Here is a 27,314-nt window from a genome sequence, read left to right on the forward strand (position 1 = left end):
GCAGTTGACTACATGGGAATCCAGCAATGTAACCATTATACCATCTACTGTTTCCTTCACCTCCAACTTTAAAAAAATTTTTAAACATTCTGAGAAGCTGGAAAATATTATAGTGAACACTTAGATTCAACAATTGTCAACATTTTGTTACAGTTCTTTTTGTTCTTTTCATGTATATGTGTGGCATGTGTGTGCATGCACACATGCATGAGTGCTATGGTTTGAATGCCTCCTCTAAAACTCATATTGAAAGTTAATCCCCCTGGTAAAAATACCGGGAGATGGACCTTCAAAGGGATGATAAGGACTTGTTCTTATTTACTATTAAGTTCACTGAAAGTTTTTATTAAACCTGCTGGAGTTATGTTGATTTGTTGCTAAGCACCTTCCCTGTTAAGTATAGAATTAGTTGTTGTGAGTACTGGTCATATTTTTAAAGAAACTAGAAATTCATATTGAAGTCTTATCTTTTTATTTCCACAGATATTCCAAACGTCTTGGTTGGCACTGCATTTAATGTTGACGATGGAAATGGGGGCTTTGTAGTTCACTGGTTGAACAACAAGGAATTTCATTTCACGTCATCTACTGAAATATTTATGCATCAGTTACGAAAACTTTCTGAAAAGCAGGTAGATAATGAAAGTGGCGATGCAGATAGAGAAGATGAAGAACAGTCACTGGATGAAAGAGAGAGGGGCTTACATATGAAATTAGACCATGGTTAGTATTCTGTGTTGAGATTTTTCTTCCTTTAAAGTTTGCTTTCTGTGGTACTGGTTGAACATCTCTAATCTGAAAGTTTGAAATCTGAAATGCTCTAGTATCTCAGTTTTGCAAACTTCATCTAATTCTTTGTTTTGTTATATTTCTTTGAGTAGTTTATTACTTTAAAAGCATATTTTTTGGGAGGGGGTTTGTTCGTGACAATAATAATGGTAGTATGGGTGAAGTTTTGATTCATCTAAAAGTAAGAAAGACTCGTTTCAATAATAATGGTAGTATGGATGAAGTTTTGATTCATCTAAAAGTAAGAAAGAAATATAATGATTTTCAACTCGGACAAGAAAATAGTTTCTTTTCTTTCCTTGATCATAAATTGGAGAAAAGATTTATAGTTTGTTTTTTTTTTTTTTGTAGTCTTTTAAAGAATTATTTATTTATTTATTTAATTCCAATTGTTACTATTTTTTAACTTGAAGAGATAGAGACAGAGAGAAAGGGAAAGTGAGAATACAAGCCACCAGGTCCGGGATTCAAACGCCGTTGACCGCGTGGGAATCTTGCACCTTTAGCTACCACACCACCTGCTGGCCCCAGGATTTATAGTTTGTAATGGTAGTATGCTATTGGGTGGCTAGGAAAGTCACGACACATTTTTGCATAGAAAAATACATCATGACTTCCAATGACCTAATATTTATTTATAGTCTAGTATGTAAATGGATTTTATTGTATTATTTAATATATGTACTGATAAATATATCTTCCCTATTCAGAATTATCCCTGGATAGAGAATCTGAGGCAGGTACAGGCTCCTCAGAACATGAAGATGGAGAAAGAGAGGGAAGTCCTAGAACCTGTTTACGACCTAGTGTACCAATGCCCCTGCCCACGGTCCTGCTTGATCAATTGAAATGCTGTTGACTGAATGGAATAAGAATCCTGACATGCTTTTTACGATACACCCTGTGGATGGTACCTTTCTAGTGTGGCATGTAAAGTATTTGGATGAATATAATCCTGGAATATTTAGACAAGTCCAGGTATATTTTACTGATGAAGCATTTCTTTAAAAAAAAAAAAAGGAGGGGGGAAATAAATACTATGTAGACTTAGGTTTTAAGAGTTTAAAAATGTTTTTTTGATAAGCAACTGAGAAAACAATATTCTTATTTCCAAAGAGGATGAGTGGCCATAGATTTTTCAAACCTTTGTAGTTCAAAGGAAATGAATTTGGCTTTGAAATGCAGTACTATTTGAGGGGGAGGGAAGTGTGTGTGTGTGTGTGTGTGTGTGTGTAAGTGCGTATATATGTATTTTTTTTTTCTGGGAGTTTGCAATTGAATAAAATTAAGAAACTTCCCTGGGGATATGACTCAGGATGAGCGCCTCCTTACTCTCAGTTTTACTAGCTAAATCAGGCTGCCTTTGCCTGTCATCTTTCTCAGCTTTATTGTTATTTAGATCCATGGTTGTGGTTATTTTGATGTACAATCAAGGCATTTAAAACTTTTTTTTCAGTCTTCTTTTAGGCATGAATAGAAATATATTTCATAAATAAATGAAATGGTTTAGAAACTGTTAAGTTGAAAATGATAATTCTTGTTCGTAAGCTAGGATTTGATATTTTGGAAATAGAAGTGTTTTTCAAAGATTTATTTTTTCAGAGTAGGCAGGCCCCTTGTACTGAGTCATACAATTATGTTTTTCAGGTTTCTTTTTCTTCTCGGATTCCTGTTGCATTTCCCTCTGGTGATGCAAGCTCTCTCAGCAAAAACATCATGATGTACGCCTGTGTAAATGCTATGAAAGAGTCTCACCACACTCCGTCACACCAAGAGACGGCGTCTGTGGACAGTCCCCCCGGATCACAGCCTCACCCTCGATCACACAGTACAAACATGAACATTTTAGCTCCCACGGTAATGATGATCTCGAAACACATAGATGGGTCTCTGAATCAGTGGGCAGTCACTTTTGCAGATAAGTCTGCCTTTACCACCGTCCTAACTGTGTCTCACAAATTTAGATACTGTGGTCATCGGTTTCACCTCAACGACTTGGCATGCCATTCAGTTTTACCACTGTTACTGACATCTTCTCATCATAACGCTCTGCTGACCCCTGAGTCAGACTATCCATGGGACTCGGACAATACATTAGGTAGATTAATGGACCCTGTAAAACATATAAAAGGTACCTCAAAACAACCTATTAGAAACGCAGCCACCCGTACATTTCATGACCCAAATGCAATCTATAGTGAACTTATTCTGTGGCGCGTGGACCCAATAGGACCTTTGTCATATACTGGAGGAGTGTCAGAATTGGCCCGAATTAACTCTTTACATACCTCAGCCTTCTCTAATGTGGCTTGGCTTCCAACTCTTATTCCCAGTTATTGTCTAGGTGAGTGTTCATTTTCATTGTGAAATTAATAAAAGCTTTTAGATTGTTAAATGATTATACACATTTGCTTATATTTGTCATTTTTATTTATTAATTTTTAAATTGTTTATTTAATTTTATTTATCATCACTATTTTTTTTTAAATTTTCTACAGAGCATGTGCGCTCACCAGAGAGAGACAGAGAGAGGGAAAGTGAGAAAGCAAGCCACTAGGCTGGGACTCGAACCTTTGGTTAACCATGTGGGAGTCCAGCACTTTAATCACACCACTTACTGGCCCCATGTTTGTCATTATTAAGATGATTTTTAATAAGTATTTAGAGTGAAGACCTAAGACTTAGTTTTCCTTTTTTCTTTTTAAGAGAGATTTTTGCTATAGGGTGCGTGTGCTCGCTGGAGAAACAGAGACAGAGACAGAAAGCGAGAAATTACCCCGTAGGGGGGATGGCCACACCACAGTTCCTTCTCCTCCATTCTCCTCTTGGGATCTTGGGCACACATGCACACGCATACACCTGGTGTGAGTTTTAAGCCGCCGGGTCTGGGACTTGAACTGCGGTCAACTACCTGGAAGTCCAGTGACATAATCATTATGCCATCTACTGGTCCCAGTTTTAGAGTTTTTATGTTTATTTGTAATCTTTTTCCTCTCAATCTATTTTTCTATTAGATTTTTAGTTAATAATTTTATATTCATTAATGGTTTAATTATGATTCCTGACTATGGTTGTGCCTAACAAGAACAATGTGACTATTTGTTTGTCATATGTTAGCCAGTAATGAAAATAAACCACCCATGACAGCTTTCTTTTTCTCTCAGGCACCTATTGCAATTCCGCAAGTGCTTGCTTTGTTGCTTCTGATGGCAAAAATCTAAGACTCTATCAGGCTGTCGTGGATGCTAGGAAGTTACTGGATGAGTTATCAGACCCAGAATCTTCGGTCAGTACTGACTCATCTTCATTAATATACGTAAGGCTGATAAGGGCTTCCAATTTACTGTTGGGACCGTTAATAATCGCTATTTAGGGAGTGAGCATGTATCCTATGTGACATGTATTTTCCCTTAACTGGTGTTCTGAAGTATATGCATCAAGGTTTTTTTGTACATTATCACACACTGGTTCATTTTACATATAAAGAAATACATGTTTTTCCTAAAGGATTACTTATTCTTGATATTTTTCACTCTCTAGTTTAGTTCTATTAATCTTGCTTTGCTCAAAAAGGTTTGAGGCATTTCTACCTTAAAGCTGTATGTTTAGTTTGGAGAATTTAAACTTTTACAGGCTCAATTTACCATTTAAAAAAATTCTGTGGTTATAATATGTTAACTGTAGGTGGCATTACCTTACTCTAGTCATTCTGTGTCTGAATTAGAATGAAAATATTTCCAGTATTGGTGTACCTATGATGTGTAGGGGCTATAGATAAAAATTTCTTTCTTTCTTTTTTGTTTTGGTTTTAAACTTTGTCAGAGAGCATGTTTGCTAGTTGAGAGGGACAGAGAGAGAGAGTGTGAGAAATCACCTCCACAGGCAATGGTCACGCCGCAGTCCCCTGACCTCCATTTCTCTTTTGGGATGTGTGTCCGTGTGTGCACACGCCCAGTGTGTTTTTCAGGCTGCCAGATCTGGGATTCAAACTGCACAACTGGCCATGTGGGTCACAGCCACCTTCACCATGCCAAGGGCTGTCCCAACTATAAGTTTCAGTACCTATCTTTAAAGAGTTTTAAATTTAGTTATAGAGTGAAATTATTAATTAAAAATTAAGTAATGGTTTAAGACAGGAGAGTTGTCACTTTTTAAAATTATTTACATTCATTCATAAGACAGGAGCGGTGTCTAAGGGTGATATGTATTTAATAGCCTAAAGGATGACACCATAGGTGTTACATGATAGAAGAGAGAGGTTTTTTAAATTAAGGGTAGTGATTAAGTTTGATGCTGATGGGAGGACAAGCCTTGGAAAGATAAATCTTTTTGTCTTTGCGTTAAGTGAGAGAATGGCCAGAAAGTAAGTCTGGTTACGGGAAAGTGCTCACATAAAGCTTGTTCCAGAGGCGGTGCGAAAGCCACTGAGATGGAGCTCCAGGTTTTGCGTAGAGGACATCTAAAAAAGTTGTGATCATAGCATTCAAGTTGGAAGATACTTTAAAGGTCACCTGGCCTAACTAGCCAACTGATGCTTTGTTCTCTTCTGCATTCTTCTGTTTTATCATCTGGCTACCGACAGGGGGAACGCAACTCTAAATCCCGCTCATTTGAGTTACCCTCACTGTTACATAGAAATTAGATTTGCTTTTCTCCTTGTTAGCCTTAGTTTCATTTAGAAGTCTAATATTCCTTGCATATTAGAGCACCTCAGATATTTAAAGACAGCTATCCTATAACCCCTGAACCTTAACCCCTCAGACCAACCCTGCTCCCCATCTGCCCATCACATTAGCTGTGTGAGCTTTGACCATGGTTACTCTCTGGGCAGGTGTTGGTTTGTCTGTACCACGGCGTTGTAGGATGACTAGCATGTAGCCGTGTTAACATTGCAGTCATTATGTACTATTAGGGCTCTTTTTTCCCTTTATGTGGGGTCACTCTGGAGGGGGGCAGAGAGAGAGAAGGTCAGAGGTAGGTATTTTTGATAGGGTCCTGCTGTGTCGTGATCTTCCTGCCCCAGCATCTCAGTTAGCTGGGATTCAGGCACATGTCCACATGTTCAGGTTGGCTTGGGAACCGAACATGAGCCTCATAAGCCAGTGGTGTTCTGTGGGACACCACGACTGGGCCTCATTAGATATTCTTAAGTTCTGGCAGTCACTCCACATTTATTATATGGAATTCATTCATATTAAGCTGACTCAATTGAATATCCCAAAGTCTTTTTTTTTTTTTTTCTGCGATTGTAAGCCATGTCTCCTATTGAATTGTTGGCAAAGTCATGATGGAGCCAGCAGGTGGTGCGATGGTTAAGGGCACTGGACTCCCACATGGTCAACTGTGGTTCAAGTCCCAGACCTGGTGGCTTGCTTTCTCTCTCTCTCTCGGGGCTGGCAAGTGACATGGTGGTTAAAGGCGGTGGACTCCCACATGGCCGACCATGGTTCAAGTCTCAGACCTGGTGGCTTGCTTTCTCACTTCCCCCCTCTCTCTCTCTCTGTGTCTCTCTGATCAAACTGGAAAATAATAATAATAATAATAATTAAAGCTAAAATAAAATAATTCTTAAAAAAAGAAAAAGAAAAGTCATGATGTATTTTTATATGTCGTGACTTTTCCGACAATCCAATATATTGTACATTTGAGTTTGGGGTCCAAGTGTAGGCCTGTTGCCCTGTACATCTCATCTTGCAAGGCTCAGCTGTGGAGTCCTTCAGTGTCTTTTTGAATATGGCTTGTTCTCCAGTATATTTGTTATTACTCTATGACTTAGGTCTATGCAGCCTGTTTATTGATTGGTGTGTCTACATCTTCTTCTTAAGTCAGTAATAAAAATGTTCCGCAGGACAGGTCTAAATAGTGAGCTCAGCAGAATACATTTGAAACCTCTCCATTTTTATTGTCTAGAATATTTTCCAGATTGCCTCACGGGTTTCCATATACTTACTGAAATAAAATATGTCCTGTTTGGGCTGGCAAGTGGCATTGTGGTTAAGGGTGCTGGACTCGCCACATGGCCGACTGCAGTTCAAGTCCTGGACCTGGTGGCTTGCTTTTTTACTCTCTCTCTCTCTCTCTGTCCCTCTCTGGTCAAACTAAAATAAATAAATAAATGAAGTTAAATAATTCTAAAAAAACCCTCGTGTTTATCAAAGCTTCTGCAGTCAAAGCAAGAACTCAAATTTATATGAAATTATTTGTTTCCATGCGTAATAAGTTTAATAAATATGCCTTGATGTCACAGACATTACAGTAGATAGACATAAAGCTCCTCGGTCTGGCTTACAGCAGTATGTTGTTTTCCTTTTCACAGACTGGAACATTTGCCTATTTTCATTCTGCCGTCTGTGGTATTCTCCACGATGTGAGGATTTACCATTTTCTTATGATTTCTATTTGATCTCCATATGGATTTATTAGTTACACTCTTTTTTTTTTCCAATGGGGGAGGACACGTGCACGAGAGAGAGAGAAGGGGAGAGAGAACCCTCCTACAGACCTGATCATGCTGCAGTTCTTCCTCCAATTCTCCATCTTTTCAGGATCCTGAGCACACATGTGTACTTGGCATGTTGTCAAGCCAGAGGGGCTGGGACTTGAATCCTGGATGACCATATGGGGTCTGGCTTCCTTTGCAGAATACCTAACCACTGTACTATGGGGCTGGTCTTGTTGCTGTTGTTTTTAGTGGTTCCTCTAGGGCATACAATATGTGTCTCTAACATGCAATGGTCTACCTTCAATTAATAACATACCACTTGAAAAATAATGTGAACAGTCCCATGGCCTGGTAGCTAAGGTGGCAGCACAGACCTAGCAGCTTGAAAAACAAACCTGGCATATGTGAGTGTGCCCCAGATCCCAAAAGGCATGACAAATGGAGGAGAAATTGTGGCATGACCATACTTCATTGAGGGTGCTTTCTCACTTTCCTCGCTCTCTCTCTTTCTCTTTCTGGTAAGTGCACATAACCTCTGACAAATTTTTAAAAATTAATATTAGTTACAGATTTTCTGTAGATGTTCTTCATCAAACTGAGGAAGCTTTTTTTTTTTTTTTTTTGGGGGTTTTTGCTTTAGTTGGCAATATCTGAATTTAAGACATAAAAAACATCTTCCATTAAGCCTTTTGTTTAATATTCCATGGGGGGATGGCCACGCTGCAATCCCTTCTCCTCCATTCTCCTCTCAGGATCTTGGGCACGCCACCGGGTCCGGGACTCGAACTGCAGTCGACTACATGGGAGTTCAGCAACATAGCCATTATGCTGGTCCCAAACTGAGGAAGTTCTTTAGGTTCATGGATTTTCTTGGTATTTTCAAAGAAGCAACCTTTTGTTTTATTTATTTATTTATTTATTTTTGAGAGTGTTTTTTTTTTTTTCCTTGCTAGAGGGTGCATGCACTCACCAGAAAGACAGAGAGAGACAGAGAGACAGAAAGTGAGAAATCACCCCCCCCGGGGGGGGAGGGAATGGCCACGCTGCAGTCCCTTCTCCTCCATTCTCATCTCGGGATGTTGGGCACGCACACACACGTGCCTGGCGTGAGTTTTAGCCACCGGATCTGGGACTCGAACTGCGGTCGACTATGTGGGAGTCCAGCCACATAGCCATTACGCTGACTGCTGGTTCTGCAACCTTTTGTTTTATTGAGCTCTGTTTCTCTACTCTTTTTCTTTTTTCATTTTCATTTTCATTTAATGCTGTTCTCAGTATTATTGTTTCCCTTCGGTCTTTCTTTCTTCTTTAGGTTTATGAGATACATAGGAGCTTAGATTTTTTTATATAAGATATTTTTTTCTTGTTTTAGTTTTGCTTTAGGGCATGTGTGCTTGCTGGCGAGAGAGAGAAGCCGCACTGCAGTCTCTTATCCTCTATTCTCCTCTTGGGATTTTGGGCACACACATGTACATAGCATGATTTTTAAGCCACTGGATCTGGGACTTGAACCACATGGCCAGCCATGTGAGATCCAACTGTTTTAGCCTCCACGCTACCTGCCGGTCCCTTATTTTCTATATGTATAAATTTAGTGCTATGTATTTCTCTCTCAGCATTGCTCTAACATTTTTATATGCAGTATTTTTGTTTTCATTCAGTTGAATATATTTTTAAATTCTCTTGACAATTCCTATTTGAACACTGGATTGTTTAGAAGTGTATTATTTAGTTTTCAAGTGTTTAGAGATTTTCTTTTTGTTGATTTCTAGTTTGATTCCTTTGTGGTAGGAGAGCACACTATATTATTCCAGTCCTCTTAAATTTGTTAAGGATGTGGTCTTAGTATATGTTTCAAGAGCACTTAAATGAATGTATATTTTGTTGTTATTTGTTGGGTAGAGTGTTATTTATAAGTGTCAGATGCTGTTTTTGTTGAGTTTTTCTGTATCTTTACTAATTTCCTTTCTAATTTTTCTACTTAACATTGACAGAGAGGTGTTTAAGTTTCCAACTGTAACTGCGGATTTTTCCACTTCACCTTTTAGTTTTTGCTTTACATGTTTTACAGCTTTGTTATTTGGTGTATATATGTCTAGTTCAAAATCAAGCTGTTGGCAAGACTGCTTTCTCTGAGGCTCAAGGGACGGAGTCTTCATGGTCTCGTTCTAGTTTCTGGTGGTTCCTGGCAATCCTTGGTGTTCCTGGGCTTATGAATGCATTATTCCAGTCTCTGTCTTCACGTGTCCGTCTGTTCTCTGAATGTTTGTGTGTCCTCCTCTTTTCTTACGAGGACATCAGAAACTCTATTTTAGTACTCATCGTAATCCAGTATGACTTTATCTTAAGCTAATTATTCTATATTATGAAGAGTTAATTTACAGATAAGGTTATATTCTAAGATTTTGGATGGACATGAATTTTCGGGAGACACTGTTCAACCCACTACACTAACCCACTTTTCCCCTCATCATTTATATTTGTTGGTGCATAATCGGGAACCCCCCAAAGTCTTTAGCCTCCAACTCTCTTGAACCATTTTGAATTTCTGATCCCCCTGGCAATAATGCTTTTTTATTTTTATTTTTTTGCCTTGCTCAAGTGAAGGATACAGAGCATTAATTTTGATCTTAAATTCTTAAGTTGTTACAATTATTTTCTGTCAAGTTCCCATTATTTCTCCGTGCTTTTGCTTTCTTGTCTGTTAGAGCAGCAGTTCTCCTGGCTACTTCCTCTATTGATCGTGAGTCACAGGGTAGCAGGAGGCTGTCACATGCTCTTTTGAATTTCTGATCCCCCTCAGGCAATAATGCTTTTTTATTTTTTATTTTTTTGCCTTGCTCAAGTGAAGGATACAGAGCATTAATTTTGATCTTAAATTCTTAAGTTGTTACAATTATTTTCTGTCAAGTTCCCATTATTTCTCCGTGCTTTTGCTTTCTTGTCTGTTAGAGCAGCAGTTCTCCTGGCTACTTCCTCTATTGATCGTGAGTCACAGGGTAGCAGGAGGCTGTCACATGCTCTCCTATTCCTCAAGTAACATTTTTAGTGGGCAGACATCTGAAAAGACTGGAATTTCATTCTGTAGATGGAGAGGTAGCCTTAGGGGGCACTGGAAGTTTGGGGCAGAGTGGAGTGCAGTTGCGGGTACTGGAAGCATGGAGAGAGCAGGCGTCCATGGGGTCATATGTACATGCAGTGAACGACCTGCCCCAGACCCTGCCCAGGGAGAGAGCAGGGCTTAGCTGTTGCTTGGCCCTCTGGGTGACTCAGTGTGCAGCCCAGGTTGAGAACCGTTGATCTGCGGTATACACTTGTGCTTCTTAAACTATAGGATGTACATGAATCATCTGGAGATCTTATTAAAGTGTAGTTGTATTAGCTTTGGGGCTTGAGAGCACATTTGTAAAAAAACTTTCTGTCGATGCCAGTCCACTGATGAATGTTGAGTAGCAAGCTTTTTTGTGTGCTAGAGAAGCTCCGGTGTTTTCACCTCGCTGACTTTAGGCCACAGTTGAGTCCAGATTTCAGTTAACAAATCCATCAGACTGTTGAGACCACTTCTAGGTATCTGAGCTAACACTGTAAATCTTGAGTATTGGGTGAATGTCTCGATAGCAATGAATTGAGCCCTGTCCAACCACTTATTTTGTCTCTGTGTCCAGTTGAGAATATTGAGGTCTGTGTCTGCCCTTCATGGCTGAGAATTGAAGGACAAAGGAGACAAGCTAAGCACAAGCTTTATTGGGAAAGAGATAAGTCCCACAGTTGGAACAGGTACCGAGGGAGGCAAACTGGCCCCTAGAGAGATTTATCCACATATGGAATGGGCCACTGCCAAGGGAGGCAAAGCCCTGTCAAGAGGGTTCCCTTTTATCCTGTTTCAGACCCTCTGTCCATCTAAAGTATATGTTCGTAGACTGCCTCTGGCCTGTTACATGTTGTGTTAGCTTGTTCCTCATTCTCGGTTCTTGCAGGTCTCATGCTGCAGGCAGTTTTGAGTCAAAATACACGTGGCCTTGTAGTCCCTCCTTAAACTTTCTTTGTACTCCAGGCTAGTTTCCTGATCTATGTGTTTAACCAAGGTTATCCTTAGCAGCTCCTAACATCTCTTGTTCTAATGAGCTTAGAATCTGTTCCCATTGTGCTCTCCGGAATTCTATGGCTATACACTGGAAAGATCCCACAGCTCCAGGGTGTATCATGTTTCCTCTCAGAATTGGCCCTATACCTTATTCCTTGTATCTTAATTCCTAGACTACGCTGGAAAAAAAATGTAGGGGCTCTCACCCCTTATTGGCTCGAATATGGTGAAAGGTAGAAGTGGGTGTGGAGGAGAGTGGGCATCTCTTACTGAGGCAACTACTTCAGGTCAGGTTACTAAGATGTTTTCATGCACACTGGTTAGAATGCTTTTTTGAGCAGAAAGGTTTGGGGGTTTGGGAGATCCAAAGTTGATCAGGCATTCATTCAAACATCCTCATCGCAAGACAGGGTCCTGCTTCTCAACCATTCCCTTTCCCTTGCACCCTGCAGGCTGCATTTTTAAATGCACATCTGCAAACTGCACACTCAAGGTTGGGTCAGATCCCCAGCCGTGTCTATTTTGGGCTTTAAAGCTGCAAAAATGAAGAAGATATGTTGAAAGAAGTAGGTATCTTGAAGTTATATAGCATTTATGTAAGCACTGTCAGTTTTTCTGACTTCATACACAATTCCGAAAATGAGAGTGAACTTAGAAAGTTAAAATGTTTAGTTGTCATTGCCAATTAGTGAACATTTAGAGGACACCCGAAATGTCCAAGATGAATATTACTTTGACAGTAGGTTCATAAATTGTTGATCAATAACTTTTTTTTTTTTAATTTACAGAAGCTTATTGGAGAAGTGTTTAATATCGTGAGCCAACAGTCTACTGCTCGACCTGGCTGCATTATTGAGCTCGATGCAATAACAGACCAAGTAAAAACATGCGTGGGAACTGGTGATGCTGATACACTGTATCTCAGCGTGGTTTATGTGTCTATGATGGGTTTCATTCTCAGAATAATTCTCATTTGATACTAACTATAGCCAGCTTCTGTTCACTCCCTTAGTAAAAAAAATCTACTGATTTGGGAAGTATTCTTTCGTTAAATTGTATCTGTAGCCTCATTGCATGATTAAAAAAAATTTGACTCATTCAGTAAAACCATGACCCTGATCTTGAAATGATGGGGAAAATTGAGTGCAGCTGCACAGAGGCTTGGGTTGTGGTTTCTGTTTTGTTATTATCCCTTGTTTCAACTCAGCTTTGTAGCATTTGCCCAGGCAGGCTTCTGTTGGGTATTTTTATGAGGTCCATTGAAATGCAGATGAAAGCAGGATCAAAGCATATACTTACTTTCTAATCACAGCTCCTTTGTGCAGTCAGGATTCCTCCCCAGTGCTACTTAAGGAAGAAGGAGACTCCATCTCCCTGGGAGGAGTTTGTAAACTCACAGGGTTCTCAAGGAATGTTTATTTAGGATCATGATAATGGATGGAAATAATATTCATTTCAGATACAAAAAGATTAGTTTGGTGAGGAAATTCCCAATAGTTTTAAACTAGGAAAAGAAGAAAGAGCCAGCTATGTTTAAAAACAATTATAGAGTTAGGTCCTAATTTTCCCAAGGTGTCTTGTACATTCTGTTGGGGAAAATATAATCATTTCCACCATTATTGAGAAATTACCACATCAGTTCTTGGTGACAGAATGGAGGCTGCCACACTCAAATGACTAACACCTCCTAGGAATCCTTAACTGAACTCCCAAGCGCCACACATTTTGCTTTATATTCAACCTGCCAGTTCCTGTTTCTACTCTTTAGGGATCTGCAAGGATAGTAGGTTGGTTTTGTAGGAGCAAAGAAATTCACCTGAATTTTGCTGAAAATCACGGACATTAGGCAGATTAATAAAAAAATAGGCATGAAGATTCATTTTAACATTCACACGTGTACACGAGAATCTTCAGATTGGAGATCCAAAGTACAGGGGAAGTGATACTGTAAGATTTTGTGCTTATGTTTGATAAAACAGGCATAGCTCTGTAGAAATACAGCTAGACAAAAAGGGGACAAGCTACCGGAAACAGACTGGAAGGGGATCCTAGCACCGTCGGCGTGTTTAGGTTCTTGGCTTCTCTGTGCAGCATTCCTCCTCCAGAGTGTGGCGCTTATCCCTCTGGAATGAGAGGGTGACCTAGTATCAGGCAAAGTAGGTCAGAGAATTCCTTTATGGCCCACTCTCACATGGAAAGGAACGGGAAAGTTAGAGCAATAGCTGGCTTGGGAGAAAAGGGGCTCTGGTTTCTATGACTGGGATAATGAGGGGCGAGGGTCAGAAGGGCAGGAGACGTTAAAAACACTGCGTGCTTGTTCAAGAATTTTTTCCCCTCCTGTTTGTACTTACCTTTAACACAAGAGTGATAAGCTGTAAGCACTGTGATTCAGTTATAAATGATAAACTTTAAAACTCATTGTTGGTTCATTCCCAGTATGTGGATGCTTTCTGTATCCATGAGGGCATCACCCTCCCTTTTCTTTCATTTATTCTTTTTCTCTTGGGGAGATGACTTTCTATACTAAGAATGTGAAGCGACGTTTTTCCGTTTCTACCTGGAGATACATAAAAATACCCTGTAACACTCCTACAGTTCTGGGCCCGACATAATGTTATAGTCCTTTATTTCCTTCTGCTCTGTGAGGAGGCTGATTTTTCTTTATTCTCTGAATTCCTAGCCTGTTCACCCAGTGCCAAGATAACCACAGCTGCTTCCCCTTCACGAAGTCTATGGTGCAGACACACTGTCATAATAAGCTTCAGTTGGATCTAGCCTTTCCTTGAATTTCAGTTCTCCTTTACGGAGAACTGACTAAGTAGCCATTTGTGATTATCGTCACTCTTTTCTGTGAGTCCACAACATGGTCATGTGCCATAGCAGGTGACAGTGATGCTGCACCCATTCTTCTAGAGGTCCTAGTTACTTTACATGTAGATCTATTTCTCCAGAGATGTGCCTTCTCACTGGCAGGTGCCCTCCTAATTCCCTCTGGAGAGATCTATTGGGGTATTTCAAAGTCCTCTCTGTTTTGTTTTGTTTTGTTTTGTTTTGTTTGGGGGGAGGGGTTATGTGGTTCTCAAGTGGAACTAGAAAAGCTACTATATCTGTATTAGCCTGGTGTGCCGTGTATAGACAGACTCTCCCTCTCCAGCCAGTCACGAGACCTGATCTTTTGGGCACAAAGTGGTAAAGACCACTTAGCTTTTTTTTTTTTTTTTTTTTTTTGTTTTTTTTTTTTTTTTTTTTTTTTTTGAGAAGCAATCCTGTTGATTTATTTTTGTTAGTGTTCTGTTATGCTGTGGGCTGTGGCATCTTTGAAAAAATCCATAGCAGAACAAAGAGCTCTGATGAAATTGTTCTCTGGCTAGGATAGTTTAATGCTTTTTTCTTTCTTTCTTTCTTTTTTTGCCGTTGAATTTTTCTTCTCTCTAATTAGTCAGTAGATAAAGGATAAAAGTTGTTAGAGATTTATTTCTTCTATATTAGTGTTGGGGAGGTGGTAGGTGGGTGATAGGGAATTTCAAAGATAAAAATTCAGTTCTTTTTCACATTTATAGTGTGGCTCAAATACACAGTTGCTTCATGTGTTTCAAGAAGACTTCATTATAGGATATAAACCACATAAGGAAGATGTGGAGAAAAAAGAAACAGAAATTTTCTTCCAGCCATCACAAGGTATTTTTAAAAATAGTCTGAATTTTTTTACTTTAATGCTAGAAGAAAAGTTTCGGGGCCAGCAGGTGGCATAGTGGTTAAGGTGCTGGACTCACACATCGCTGACTGCAGTTCAAGTTCCAGTCCTAGCAACTTACTTTCTCACTTCCCCCCTCCTCTCTCTCTCTCTCTCTAATGAGCACATGTGCCCTATAACAAATTTAAAAATAACAGTAAAAACAAAGTTAAATATGTAATTCTTTTAAAAAGAAAGATTTCTAAGCTTTTATTGAGTAAGGATGTTCAGAAGTCATTACTCATCATTTTTGGTGACATACCAGTTAGTTCTGTCTTAATTGCTTGGTTGTAGACGAAGGTGATTTGTGTGTAAAAATTACAGTTTGAAAGACAGTTCACTGGTCACCTAGACTTTTACCAAAAAATGATATTTATGAAGCCTAGTTTGTTTTAAAAAGTAATTTTAATTACTCAGCTCTACCGTTAAATTATTTTAATTATTAGTAAGTTCCCTATGTTGTCTTAAGGAAAGCAGTTCATTTTAGTATAGGTTTTAAAAAGTTCCCAGGCCAGCCCCTTTTGCAGTGATTCAGGCCACTCGACCCCATATGGCCCACTGTGTGATTAAGTCCCAAACCCAGCAACTTGAAAAACATGTTGGGTGCACGTGCATGTGTTCTCAAGATCCCTGGGAGAAAAACGGAGAGGAAGGGACTGTACGTGGCCATCCCTCCCCGGGAGTGGCTTCTCACCCATCACCCCATCCCCAGCTGCTCTCTGGCAAGTGCATGTCCCCTATACTAAATTAAAAAAAAAAAAATATATATATATATAAGTCTCAGTACATCGCTATAGAGCAATGATAAATATAGGATGTAAGATATTATGTATGTTTGTGTACTAGAAACTATATGAATGCTGTGAATTCAGTTTTCCTTTTTGAAGTGTAATATTTCAGTTTCCTTTCTGTGAATGAAAATCGTTTCTCCCTAAGACCCTTCAAAAACAAACAATATGTTTAGCCTAAACTTTATAATTTAGCTTGAAATGTACCCTGCAGAAGTTAAAACTTTGTAATGATAAAACTGGGTGTTCTGTTAGAATGAAAAGACACGCCCTGCTGTAAGGACTAATTTGCTATGATGAATACATTTTTAGTTTGCACAGGATTTCCAGATACTTCGTCTCATTTAGTTTCAGATTGTATATTTAGATGGACATACCTAATTTTCGTAGTGTAGTTTTTAATCATAGAATTATATAGAGACATCTAAGAAGCTTTTCTACTTGTATAGATAATTAGATAAATAGCTTATCTATTTGTGTAGATAAATAGATAAATAGTTTGCCTATTTGTATAGATAATTTCTTTTGTATTAGTGGAAAATTAAAATGAATAGCCATCTATGAAGTTTAGCTCAGCTATCTTTTCACCGCTCGGACTAGTATAATTTTTTCTTTCCTGTACCTTTCTTCACACATCAGAATTTTTATTTAGGTTATTTAGTTGTCATGTTTAGTTTTATGTCATTATAAATAGTAGCATAGTAATAACATTAGCGTAGTGTTATTTTGTTTGTTTGTTTGGTTGGGTTTTTTTTTGGAGAGTTTTTTCACTATAGGGCACATGCACTCGCCAGACAGACAGACAGAGACATAGAGACAGAAAGCAAGAAATCACCCCCCAGGGGGGATGGTCATGCCGCAATCCCTTCTCCTCCATTCTCCTCTCGGGATCTTGGGCACACACGCACACGCGCCCGGCGTGAGTTTTAAGCCACCGGGTCCGGGACGTGAACCGTGGTCGACTACATGGGAGTCCAGCGACATAGCCATTACGCTAACTGCTGGTTCCCATGTTTGTTTTGTTTTACCATAGTATTTTACTTTTATCTTGATAGGTTAAACTTTTTTTCTCAGAGAGATTTTTGCTATAGTGCGCATGTGCTTGCCAGAAAGACAGAGAGAGACAGAGAGACAGAAAAGTGAGAAATCACCCCCCTGGGGGGATGGCCATGCCACATTCCCTTCTCCTCCATTCTCTTCTCGGGATCTTGGGTCACACACACACACACACACACACACACACACACGCCTGGTGTAAGTTTAAGCCACTGGTCTGGGACTTGAACCGCAGTCAACTACATGGGAATCCAGTGACCTAGCCATTATGCCAACTGCTGGTCCTGATAGGTTAAACTTTTTAATATGCTTTTCTAACAAACTTAGCTACCACTTAGAATGTTATTTCTACCAGGAAATCCATGCCAACCTATTAGAAAACAATGCTTTTATAAAGATGATATAAGTGTGTGTGTTTATGTGTGTGTGTTATATATACACGTGTATGTGTATGTGTATGTATACATATTATATACATTTTAAGAGGTTTTTGTCTTAGGGCATATGCATTCACTGGAGAGAGAGAGACAGAGAGAGTGAGAAGGAAAGTGAGAAATCACCCCTTGGGGGGATGGCCATGCCACAATCCCTTCTCCTCTGTTCTCCTCCCGGGATCTTGGTCACACATACATATGCACCTGGTGTGATTTTTCAAGCCACCAGATCTAGGATTTGAACCATGGTCGGCCACGTGGGAGTCCAGTGACATAACTGCTACGCCATCTGCTGGCCCCCATATAATAGTTTAAATCAACAGACATGCTATTTGTGCTTTGGTGCTGGGTCCACACACTTCAGCTAGTGTGTTTTTCAAGTCACTGGGGTGGACTTGAACTATGGTGGGCTGTAAGGCTATAAGGCTGGCTCGTGTTCTCCTACTTTTGCACTCTCTCCCTTTCTCTCCTCCCTGCTTTCCTTCCTTCTTGCCTTTTTATCCTCCCTCCCTCCCTCTCTTCCTTTCTTTCTTTTTAATTTTAAAGTATATTTAGTTATTTCTTTTATAAGAGAGAGAGAAAAAGAGAGAAAAGCAAGTAGGCATTTAGCCACCTAACTTTTGACACAAAACACCTCTTAAAAGGGACCGGCAAGTGGTGTGGTGGTTTAGGCGGACGGACTCCCACATGGCTGACTGCAGTTCAAGTCCTCGACGTGGCAGTTTTCTTTCTCACTCTCTTTTTCTCTCTGGTCAACTTAAAACAAAACAAAACAAAACAAAACAAAACCACACACCAATGACAATGAATAAAAAAAATTCTTTTTATTTTAAAAGAGATTTTTGTTATAGGGCTTAAAACAAAACAAAACAAAACAAAACAAAACAAAACCACACACCAATGACAATGAATAAAAAAAATTCTTTTTATTTTAAAAGAGATTTTTGTTATAGGGTACATATGCTTGCTGGAGAGACAGAGAGACAGAAAGCAAGACATCACCCCCCAGTGGGGATGGTCACACTGCAGTTCCTTCTTCTCCATTCTCCTCTTGGGATGTTGGGCATGCACGCATATGTGCCTGGCATGAATTTTAAGCTGCCAGATCTGGGACTTGAACCACTTTCGACTGCATGGGAGTCCAGTGACATAACCATTATGCTATCTGCTGGTCTCATATAAAATAATTCTTAAAAATAAAGTCTATCTTTCCCTTATTCTTCCCAACTTCTATACCTATCAAAAGGTGTCTTTAGCTTTTAAAAAGTGTTTTTTGAACCCTATAGGAGCATGTTAAATATCCATTTTCTTTGATTAACAGGATATCGACCACCACCATTTTCAGAGAAGTTCTTTCTAGTAGTAATTGAAAAGGACAGCAATAATTACTCCATTCTCCATATGTGGCACCTTCATCTTAAATCTGTTCAAGCATGTGTCGGTATGTATTTTATACTTTTATAGAGAGATGATAGGAGATAATTTTATAGAGAGTATGCTTTAGGTAGATTAATTCTTTAAAGTGATGTTCTGATGGACTGTAAGTTGAGTTACTAAATTAAAATGTCTTTGCCAAACTTTTAATTACAAGGTCAGAAGTCATTAACGCAATAGGCTAGTCCTACTACTAACCATTTATAGAGATATACGTCACAGTGAAAAAAGAGAAACTCAGCTGGTTTATTTCTTCAGTGAATAGTTGAGTGCCTGTTATGACTGCTCCAGGTGCTGTATTGTAAGTCAGTCCTGTCCCACAATCGCTGTCTGTGTTTTGTTGACCAGTACACGTCGCCATCCCGTAGAGTGTACATTGGCTTTAGCATTGCTCAGAGAAGCAGATTTGGTGTTTGAACATTTCCAGCTAATAAGCAGAACTGTTTTTGTAGAACATTAAGAAGTGCAGCAGTGATTAAAAACCCATACTTTTGCTATGTGCTTTCAGATTAATTACTTAAAATTAGGAAATTATAGTATGAAGCAAAGAAATTGATCATGGTTTTTTTTTTTTATTTTTGAGGGGTTTTTGCTATAGGGCACATGCACTCACAAGAAAGACAGAGAGAGACAGAGAGATAGAAAGCTAGAAATCACCCCCCAGGGGGAAGACCACACTGCAGTCCCTTCTCCTTCATTCTCGTCTTGGGATCTTTTTTTTTTCTTTGGAGAGATTTTCGCTATAGGGCGTGTGCGCTCGCCAGACAGACAGAGAGAGACAGAAAGCGAGAAATCACCCCCCAGGGGGGATGGTCATGCCGCAATCCCTTCTCCTCCATTCTCCTCTCAGGATCTTGGGCACGCACGCACACGTGCCCGGCGTGAGTTTTAAGCCACCGGGTCTGGGATGTGAACCGCGGTCGATTACATGGGAGTCCAGTGACATAGCCCTTACACTAACTGCTGGTTCCCAGGATCTTGGGCACACACGCACCTGGCGTGAGTTTAAGCTACCAGGTCCGGGACTCGAACCGCAGTTGGCTATGTGGGAGTCCTGTGACATAGCTGTTAGGCCAACTGCTAGTCCCGATCATACTTGTTTTAAACTTTACTTTTTGAGAGATGATTGTTGTTAAAATGACCCATACAAACAGCTATGTCAAACTGAATCTAAACTGGTTAATTAAAAATATTTAAGAGAATTATAGAAAGATGTAATTATTTCTGATAAGTATATAGTTTAACTAATTTACACACATAAAATATTTAATACCATGAAGCAATGATACATATTTTTGATTCCTTTTGTATTATACATTATCGTATACCTTTGTGTAATAGTTTTAACTGGGCCATGAACTAGCATTAGAAAAGCCAAATGATTTCATGGAACCTCTACGTGTGCGTAGTTGAACCTAATCTTGTTGAGGCAACAGAAATTCAAGAATTCTTTCAAAGCCTTCGGAATTAATTCTTGGCATTATATGTTGGTTCACAGAAATGCAGGAGTAAGTAAAACCAGCTCATCTGGAAGAGATTCTTAACCTATCGAAGAAGGTAGTATTTTCTAGAGTTAGGCACTGAGCCAGACTGAAGAGATTATAGAGGTAGTAACAGATTCTTGTGGTAGGACAGGAATCACGTAATACTTTCTTTCTCCACGGCTTAGGAGGGAAGTGTCTACTGATATTTCTCTTAAGCCAGGGCTAGCATAGAGTTGCTTGCCTACCTGGTTAGTGACAGCAGTGGAAGGTCACAGAATGACATTATAGCAGATACAAGCAAATCATGAGCTCTCGTCAGCTCTGGCAGAGAAGCATCTCCGGGTCGAACACTTGCTGTAGATGTAACATGGTGTATATTGCCATTCCCGGCCAACACTTGAATTTACCAGCAGTTGAATATCCTGCCGGAGGAATAAATGGGTAGTTGGGGAAGAAAACATGTTGAGTACTTTTTGGGTGCTGGGCACTGAGATAGGTACTTTTTCTATGTGAGATAGGTGTTATTCCCAGTTTATTAATAGAATAAGGTTAAGTAACTTGACCAAGTTCAATTTTGTAGTTTGTCACAGAACCAAGTTTCAAAATCAGGCCTGTTATCTCTAATATCTCTAATGTTTTTTGGTGGTGGTGGTTTTTTTCCCTCTGCTCTTCTTTTCTTTCTTAGTATGAGATATATGTTGGACAACTGTCTGGTTCATAGGAAGAGAGGTAATGTAGTTTGAACTTATTTTGCAGATGAGAAAATAGCCAGGGATGGGAAGTGTTTCTCTTATGGAGATTATCTAGTTAGAGCCAGGATTAGGACTGCTATCTTCTTCTTTTTTTTTTTTTAATTTATTCATTCATTTATTTTAATTTGGCCAGGGGGAGGAAAAGACAGTGAGAAAGCAAGCTGCCAGGTCTGGGACTTGAACCATTGTCAGCCATGTGGTAGTGTCCAGCACCTTAATCACCACGCCACCTTCTGGTCCCAGGACTGCTATCTTCTGACAACTAACTCATGTCTATTGTCTCATTCTATTTTTTTTCTCAGAATTATTTATTTGTTGTTGTTATTATTATTATTATTATTATTATTTAACCAGAGAGAGAAAGATAGAGAGAGAGTGAGTGAGAAAGTAAGCCACCAGGTCCGGGATTCAAACCACAGTCAGCCACATGGGAGTCTAGCACGTTAACTATCAAGCCACCTGCCGGCCCCAGTCTCATTCTATTTTATGAAAAATGTTTTCCTATTTCTTTCTCGAGTGGGTGGCCTGCCATTATAAGATAGATTGATCTGTTTAACATTTGCCAGAAGCAAAAGAGGATTGATAATTTGTTATCTTTTGGGTATTCTCATTCTCTTTGCGATGTGCAAAGCCATAAGGCATCATCCCTGCCCTTGATGAGTCCATAGTCTAATTGGGGGAGACAGGTACACAAAGAAATGTAATAGAAGCACAAATTATTGAATCTGCTTAGAGATTTATATTCTGTTGTAATAGGAAAGCAGGAAACTCTGCGAGATTTTAAAGCTAATAGCTGTAAAAGTCAGAACTTCGGGGCCAGCAGATGGTGTAGTGGTTACATTGCTGGACTCCCACATGGCATAGTAGTTCAAGTCCCGAACCCGGTGGCTTGAATATCATGCTGGACATGTGTGAAGATCCTGGGTGGAGAATGGAGGAGAAGGAATTGTGGTGTGGCCATCCCCTCTAGGGGGTGATTTCTCACTTTCCCTCTCACTGTCTCTCTCTCCCCAGGGAATAGATGCGCCCTAAGGCAAAAACTTATTAAAAAATGTTAAAACTTTAAAATTTATATTTATCCTTGAAATGAGAATACAAAGACACTGGTTAAGAGACTAGTATTCTGGAGAGACCAGCGTTGGTGTAATATTACATCACTGGACTCCCACGTAGTTGGCTGTGGTTTGAGTCCTGGACCCGGTAGTTTAAAATTCACACCAGGCATGTGTGCATGATCCTGAGAGGAGAGTGGAAGAGAAGGGATTATAGTGTGGCCATATCCCTGGGGGGTGATTTCTTGCTTTCTTTCTCTCTGTCTTGTCTCTGTCTGTCTGGCAAGTGCACACGCCCTATAGCAAAAGTCTCTCTACAAAGAAAAAAAGACTAGTATTTTGGGGCCAGTGGGTGGCCTGGTGGTTGAGGTGTTGGACTCCCACGTGGCTGACTGCAGTTTGAGTCCTGGACCTGGCAGCTTACTTTCTCAGTGTCCTTCTCTCTCTCGTGAGTTCGTGTGCCCTATAGAAAAAATAATAACAATAAATAAAATTAAATAATTCTTAAAAAAAAAAAAAGCGAGCGAGACTGGTATCCTAGTGTCTTTTTTTTGCCAGTAGCTGTTTATATGAACTCAGGAAAATCATTAATCTTCCAAAGTTTAAAGCAGTATGTTATTGTTTCAGAAGCACCCAGTCTGCTTATTATAAATTCACGTTACCGAGGCCAGCAGGTGTGCAGTGGTTAAGATGCTAGACTCCCACATGGTCGATTGTGGTTTGAGTCCTGGATCTGGCCGCTTGAAAATCATGCCAGGTGTTTGTGCATGCCCAAAATCGTAGAGGAAAATGAAGAAGGGTTTGTAGTGTGGCCATCCCCCGTGGGGGTAATTTCTCCCTTTCTCTCTCACTGGCTCTCTTTGTCTCTCTTGCTAGTGTACATGCCCTGTAAGAAAAAACCTTTAAAAAGATTCAGATTACTAGAATATACCCAAAATCAGCAGAATCAATGACTCTGTGGGGACCTAGGAATTTGCATGGTAACAAATTCCTCAAACTTTTAATGTGTTGTAAAGGTCGAGAACACAGAACTGTTAATATGTAGCTGGAGACCTTTGTCTGTCTCTCTTTTGCTGTGGTTCTTCCGCCATCACAGTATCCCCATGGTGGAGTTGGTGATGCTAAGAAAGTTAAGAAAAAATCATCAGAGTAAGTAAGTGGAAGTCTGAAAAATGACCGTGTTCCCAAAGTATTTTTAAGAAGTCATGTTTCTCGAGTGATAAAGCATCCTTCCAGCTCATATGCCTAGTGATGATAGTAATGCATTTCATAATTTTATGATTCTTGTTCAAAGCTAAAGCTTCAGAAGGCGTTTCATCTGAGAGCCTACTTTCGGTCCCTGGACAGAAGCATGTGGACTCTTCTCCAGAGACCTCTCCTAGTGTGAGCCCCATGCCACACTCTTCATCAATTGCCAACCTTCAAACTGCCAGTAAACTGATTCTGAGTTCTCGCTTGGTGTATAGCCAAGCTCTTGACCTCCCGGCATCAGTTGAAGTAATAAGAGCCACACCTTCAGCAGGTAAAGTAACTAAGACTGGAGAGCAGCGTTATGTACGAACTCCTCTGTAGATAAAATAGAGAATCTTCTGAAATACGTGCTGTCGACATTGCAATAAAGATTTATTTTCAAGTAACGATATATCTGATTAGAAATATGTCTTCATGAGAAATAATTTTCTCAGGTAAATGTAATCAGCTTGATAGAAAATGGTGTAGATATTTTAATGTGAGGTGTCTTGCTTCCACTTTGGAATGTGATGATAAAATTTTAAATAACAAATATGTTCATTTGTAAATAACTAAAAATTTTTTTCTTTTGGTTTTGTTTTTGGTACAGGGCATGTACGCTGGTTGGAGAGAGACAGAGAAAGAGACAGTGAGAGGGAAAGTGAGAAATCACCCCCTAGGGGATATGCCCTCACCACCTCCCCTCTTTTCCATTCTTTTGGGATTTGGGGCATGTACTCAGGTGCACCTGGTGCGATTTTAAGTTGCCAGGTCTGGGACTTGCAGTCTGCCTTGTCGAGTTCAGTGTCTTAACTACCACACCACCACCTGGCCCCTTAAAGCTCTTTTATTTTTTAATTTAAAGTTTTAATCTACATTGTGCTAATCACATCATACTTTATTAAGTGTATTTCAACAAAGGTTAGCAGACAGTTTGGGGAAAAAAATGTAGAATAAAAGACTATACTTTGGGTTTGGTTTCATGGCCTAGTGGATAAGGCTGCTGGATCCCACATGGCCAACATGGTGTGAGTACCAGACTCAGTGGCTTGAGAAACATTGTGGGCATGTGTGCATACATGCCCAAGGTCCCAAAAGGAATGGGAGATAGAGGAGAAGAGATTTCAGCATGACCATTCCCATGGGGAATGCTTTTTCCTCACTCTCTTCTGTCTCTGTCTGTCAGGTGAACAAACAAACGAAAAACTGTAGTGTGGCTGATCTGGAACAATACTAACTTTATCAAGGTAGATAATTGGCAGGCAGAACTGGCAGCTGTATTTGTTTATTTATTTATTTTTAGAGAGTTTTGCTGTAGGACATGTGCACTTGCCAGAGAGACAGAGAGAGACAGACAGAGAGATGGAAAGTGAGAAATCATCCCCCAGGAAAGATGGCCACACCGCAATCTCTTTTCTCCATTCTCCTCTCGGGATTCTAGGCATGCACATACATGCGCCTAGTGTGAGTTTTAAGCCTCCGGGTCTGGGATTCAAACCACAGTTGACTACGCAAGAGTCCAGTGACATAATCATTACGCCATCTGCTGGTCCTGTGGCAGCTGTATTTTAAAAGATCTGCCACTTAAGGAATTCCGATTGAGGAATTCCTAGAGTAGTGTTTTGGGGGAACCAAAAGTGGAGATGCAAAAGCGTTCCAGCTTCTAGTGAATAATAACTGAGGCCGGTGTGCTCTTATGCATGCCTGAGACAGGTTTGCATTCGCAGCTGGTAAGATTGCATTGAGAAGCATGTACTCCAGGCTTTTGTGGCAGATACAGATCTAGGCTAGTTTTGAATCTTTCAAAACATTTGGAATGTTTGGAATATATTCATATAAGTTTATTGGAGCTCATTATAATAAATTATATCTCACAGAGGCTTTATAAAATGTTTTCAGTTTCTTATTTGACAATAACATTCTAGGAGAAGTAGTAACTGATCCCTATTATTTTGACAGAATGGGTTCAGATGTGTAAGTGACTTTCTCACATCCAGGGCTCTGATGCAAAGCTTTACTCTTTATCTTATAGCTGACAGTAGATTGGCATTGGAAGTCTGTGGCAGTCAGGGATGAGTGAGATGTCAGTGTTAAAAGAGCATGAATTAAACCTGGCAAGAAGTGTGAGATCTAGTGGTATGTTAAGCTGTCTTAAAAAAAATATATGAGTGTCCAGCAGGTGGCATGGTGGTTGAGGCATTGGATTCCCACATGGCTGACCATGGTTCACATCCTGGACCTGGCAGCTTGCTTTCCCTTTCTCTCTCTCTCTCTCTCTGTGACTCTGTTTTTCTGGTCAAAATTTAAGAATAATGACAATACATAAAATGAAATCATTCTTAAAAAATACGAAGGTAGGAGTAAGTCTGGGATCTACATTATTCAAGGGCAGTTAAGGGCAAATTGTAATTACTACTAAAGCATCTATGATAAAAGTGGTAAAATATATAAAATGAAAGTCCATTGAGGTATGTTGGTGAAGACATATGAATTATGGCTGATAACACATTTACTGATTAAGAATTGATTTGTTTCATTGTTTTTGAGTTTTATTTTAATTAATGTTTACCTAACTTAAACTCAACTGCTTAAAGACATAAGTGATTGCCATTGCCTACTTTGATTTTACCAACGGCCATTCAAGACTTCTATAGAAACCTTGGTCAGTGGTCACGTACTGAACAAAGGGGGGGACTACTCTGAAGACGCTCCTGAGGGCTTTGAATTTATCACATTCTAGAATTTGATTATTAGCATATGACTTTTTTTGCTTCTGTTATTATGACTAATCTGGTTTTTCTGTTTTAAGGCCACCTGAGTTCCTCTTCAATTTATCCAGTATGCCTTGCACCTTATTTAGTGGTTACAACTTGTTCTGACAACAAGGTACGCTTCTGGAAATGTTGTATGGAAACCGATGAAAGTGATGAGAAAGAAACTTATCATTGGAGAAGATGGCCTTTGATGAATGATGAAGGAGAAGACAATAGCAGTACAGTGAGCATCGTGGGAAGACCAGTTGCTGTGAGCTGTTCATACACAGGCCGCCTTGCAGTGGCATACAAGCAACCTATCCACCACAATGGTTTTGTTTCTAAAGAATTTTCCATGCACGTTTGTATATTCGAATGTGAGTCTACAGGAGGTTCAGAGTGGGTTTTAGAACAAACAATTCATCTTGATGATTTGGTCAAGGTTGGGAGTGTACTAGATTCAAGGGTTAGTGTCGACAGTAACCTGTTTGTATATAGTAAATCAGATGCACTTCTGAGCAAAGATAGGTATCTTATTCCGAATATCAAGCATTTAGTACATTTGGACTGGGTATCAAAAGAAGATGGCTCCCACATTCTCACAGTGGGAGTTGGTGCTAATATCTTCATGTACGGGAGGCTTTCAGGAATTGTAACTGAGCAAACCAACAGTAAGGATGGAGTTGCTGTCATTACTTTACCACTAGGTGGTAGTATCAAGCAAGGAGTTCGGTCAAGATGGGTTCTTCTTAGATCAATAGACTTGGTGTCATCTGTTGATGGTACGCCTTCATTGCCCGTTTCTCTGTCTTGGGTAAGAGATGGGATACTGGTGGTAGGCATGGACTGTGAAATGCATGTATATGCCCAGTGGAAGCATGCTGTCAAATTTGGAGACACCGAAGTGGATAGTCCTGATGCAGAAGAGACAGTAATACAAGATCATTCTGCCTTTAAATCTAATATGTTGGCAAGAAAAAGTATCGTTGAGGGGACAGCTGTTGCTGATGATGTTTTTTGTTCACCAACTGTCATTCAAGATGGTGGCTTGTTTGAGGCTGCACATGTGCTTTCCCCTACTCTCCCGCAATATCATCCAACTCAACTGTTAGAATTGATGGACTTAGGGAAAGTTCGAAGGGCTAAAGCCATTCTCTCTCACTTAGTTAAATGTATTGCTGGTGAAGTTGCAATAGTTAGAGACGCTGATGCTGGAGAAGGAACTAAGCGACATCTGTCACGAACCATCAGTGTAAGCGGCAGTACAGCCAAGGATACGGTCA

The 27,314-nt window shown here is 39.8% G+C and overlaps 1 protein-coding gene across 1 annotated transcript in view; it reads left to right on the plus strand.

The window, feature by feature from the left end:
• Positions 1-27,314, plus strand: part of DMXL2 (Dmx like 2) — a gene marked incomplete in the record, with an annotated part of 190,092 nt that overhangs the window by 92,402 nt on the left and 70,376 nt on the right. The window contains 8 exon segments of the mRNA XM_027768392.1: positions 1,632-1,767; positions 2,437-3,133; positions 3,954-4,075; positions 12,104-12,193; positions 14,876-14,993; positions 18,648-18,767; positions 23,343-23,570; positions 26,088-27,314. Of these exon segments, the coding sequence (XP_027624193.1) occupies positions 1,632-1,767; positions 2,437-3,133; positions 3,954-4,075; positions 12,104-12,193; positions 14,876-14,993; positions 18,648-18,767; positions 23,343-23,570; positions 26,088-27,314 (2,738 nt within the window).

Source organism: Tupaia chinensis, unplaced genomic scaffold (genome assembly GCF_000334495.1).
Source record: "Tupaia chinensis unplaced genomic scaffold, TupChi_1.0 Scaffold146140_1, whole genome shotgun sequence".
NCBI classification, from domain to species: Eukaryota; Metazoa; Chordata; class Mammalia; order Scandentia; family Tupaiidae; genus Tupaia; species Tupaia belangeri.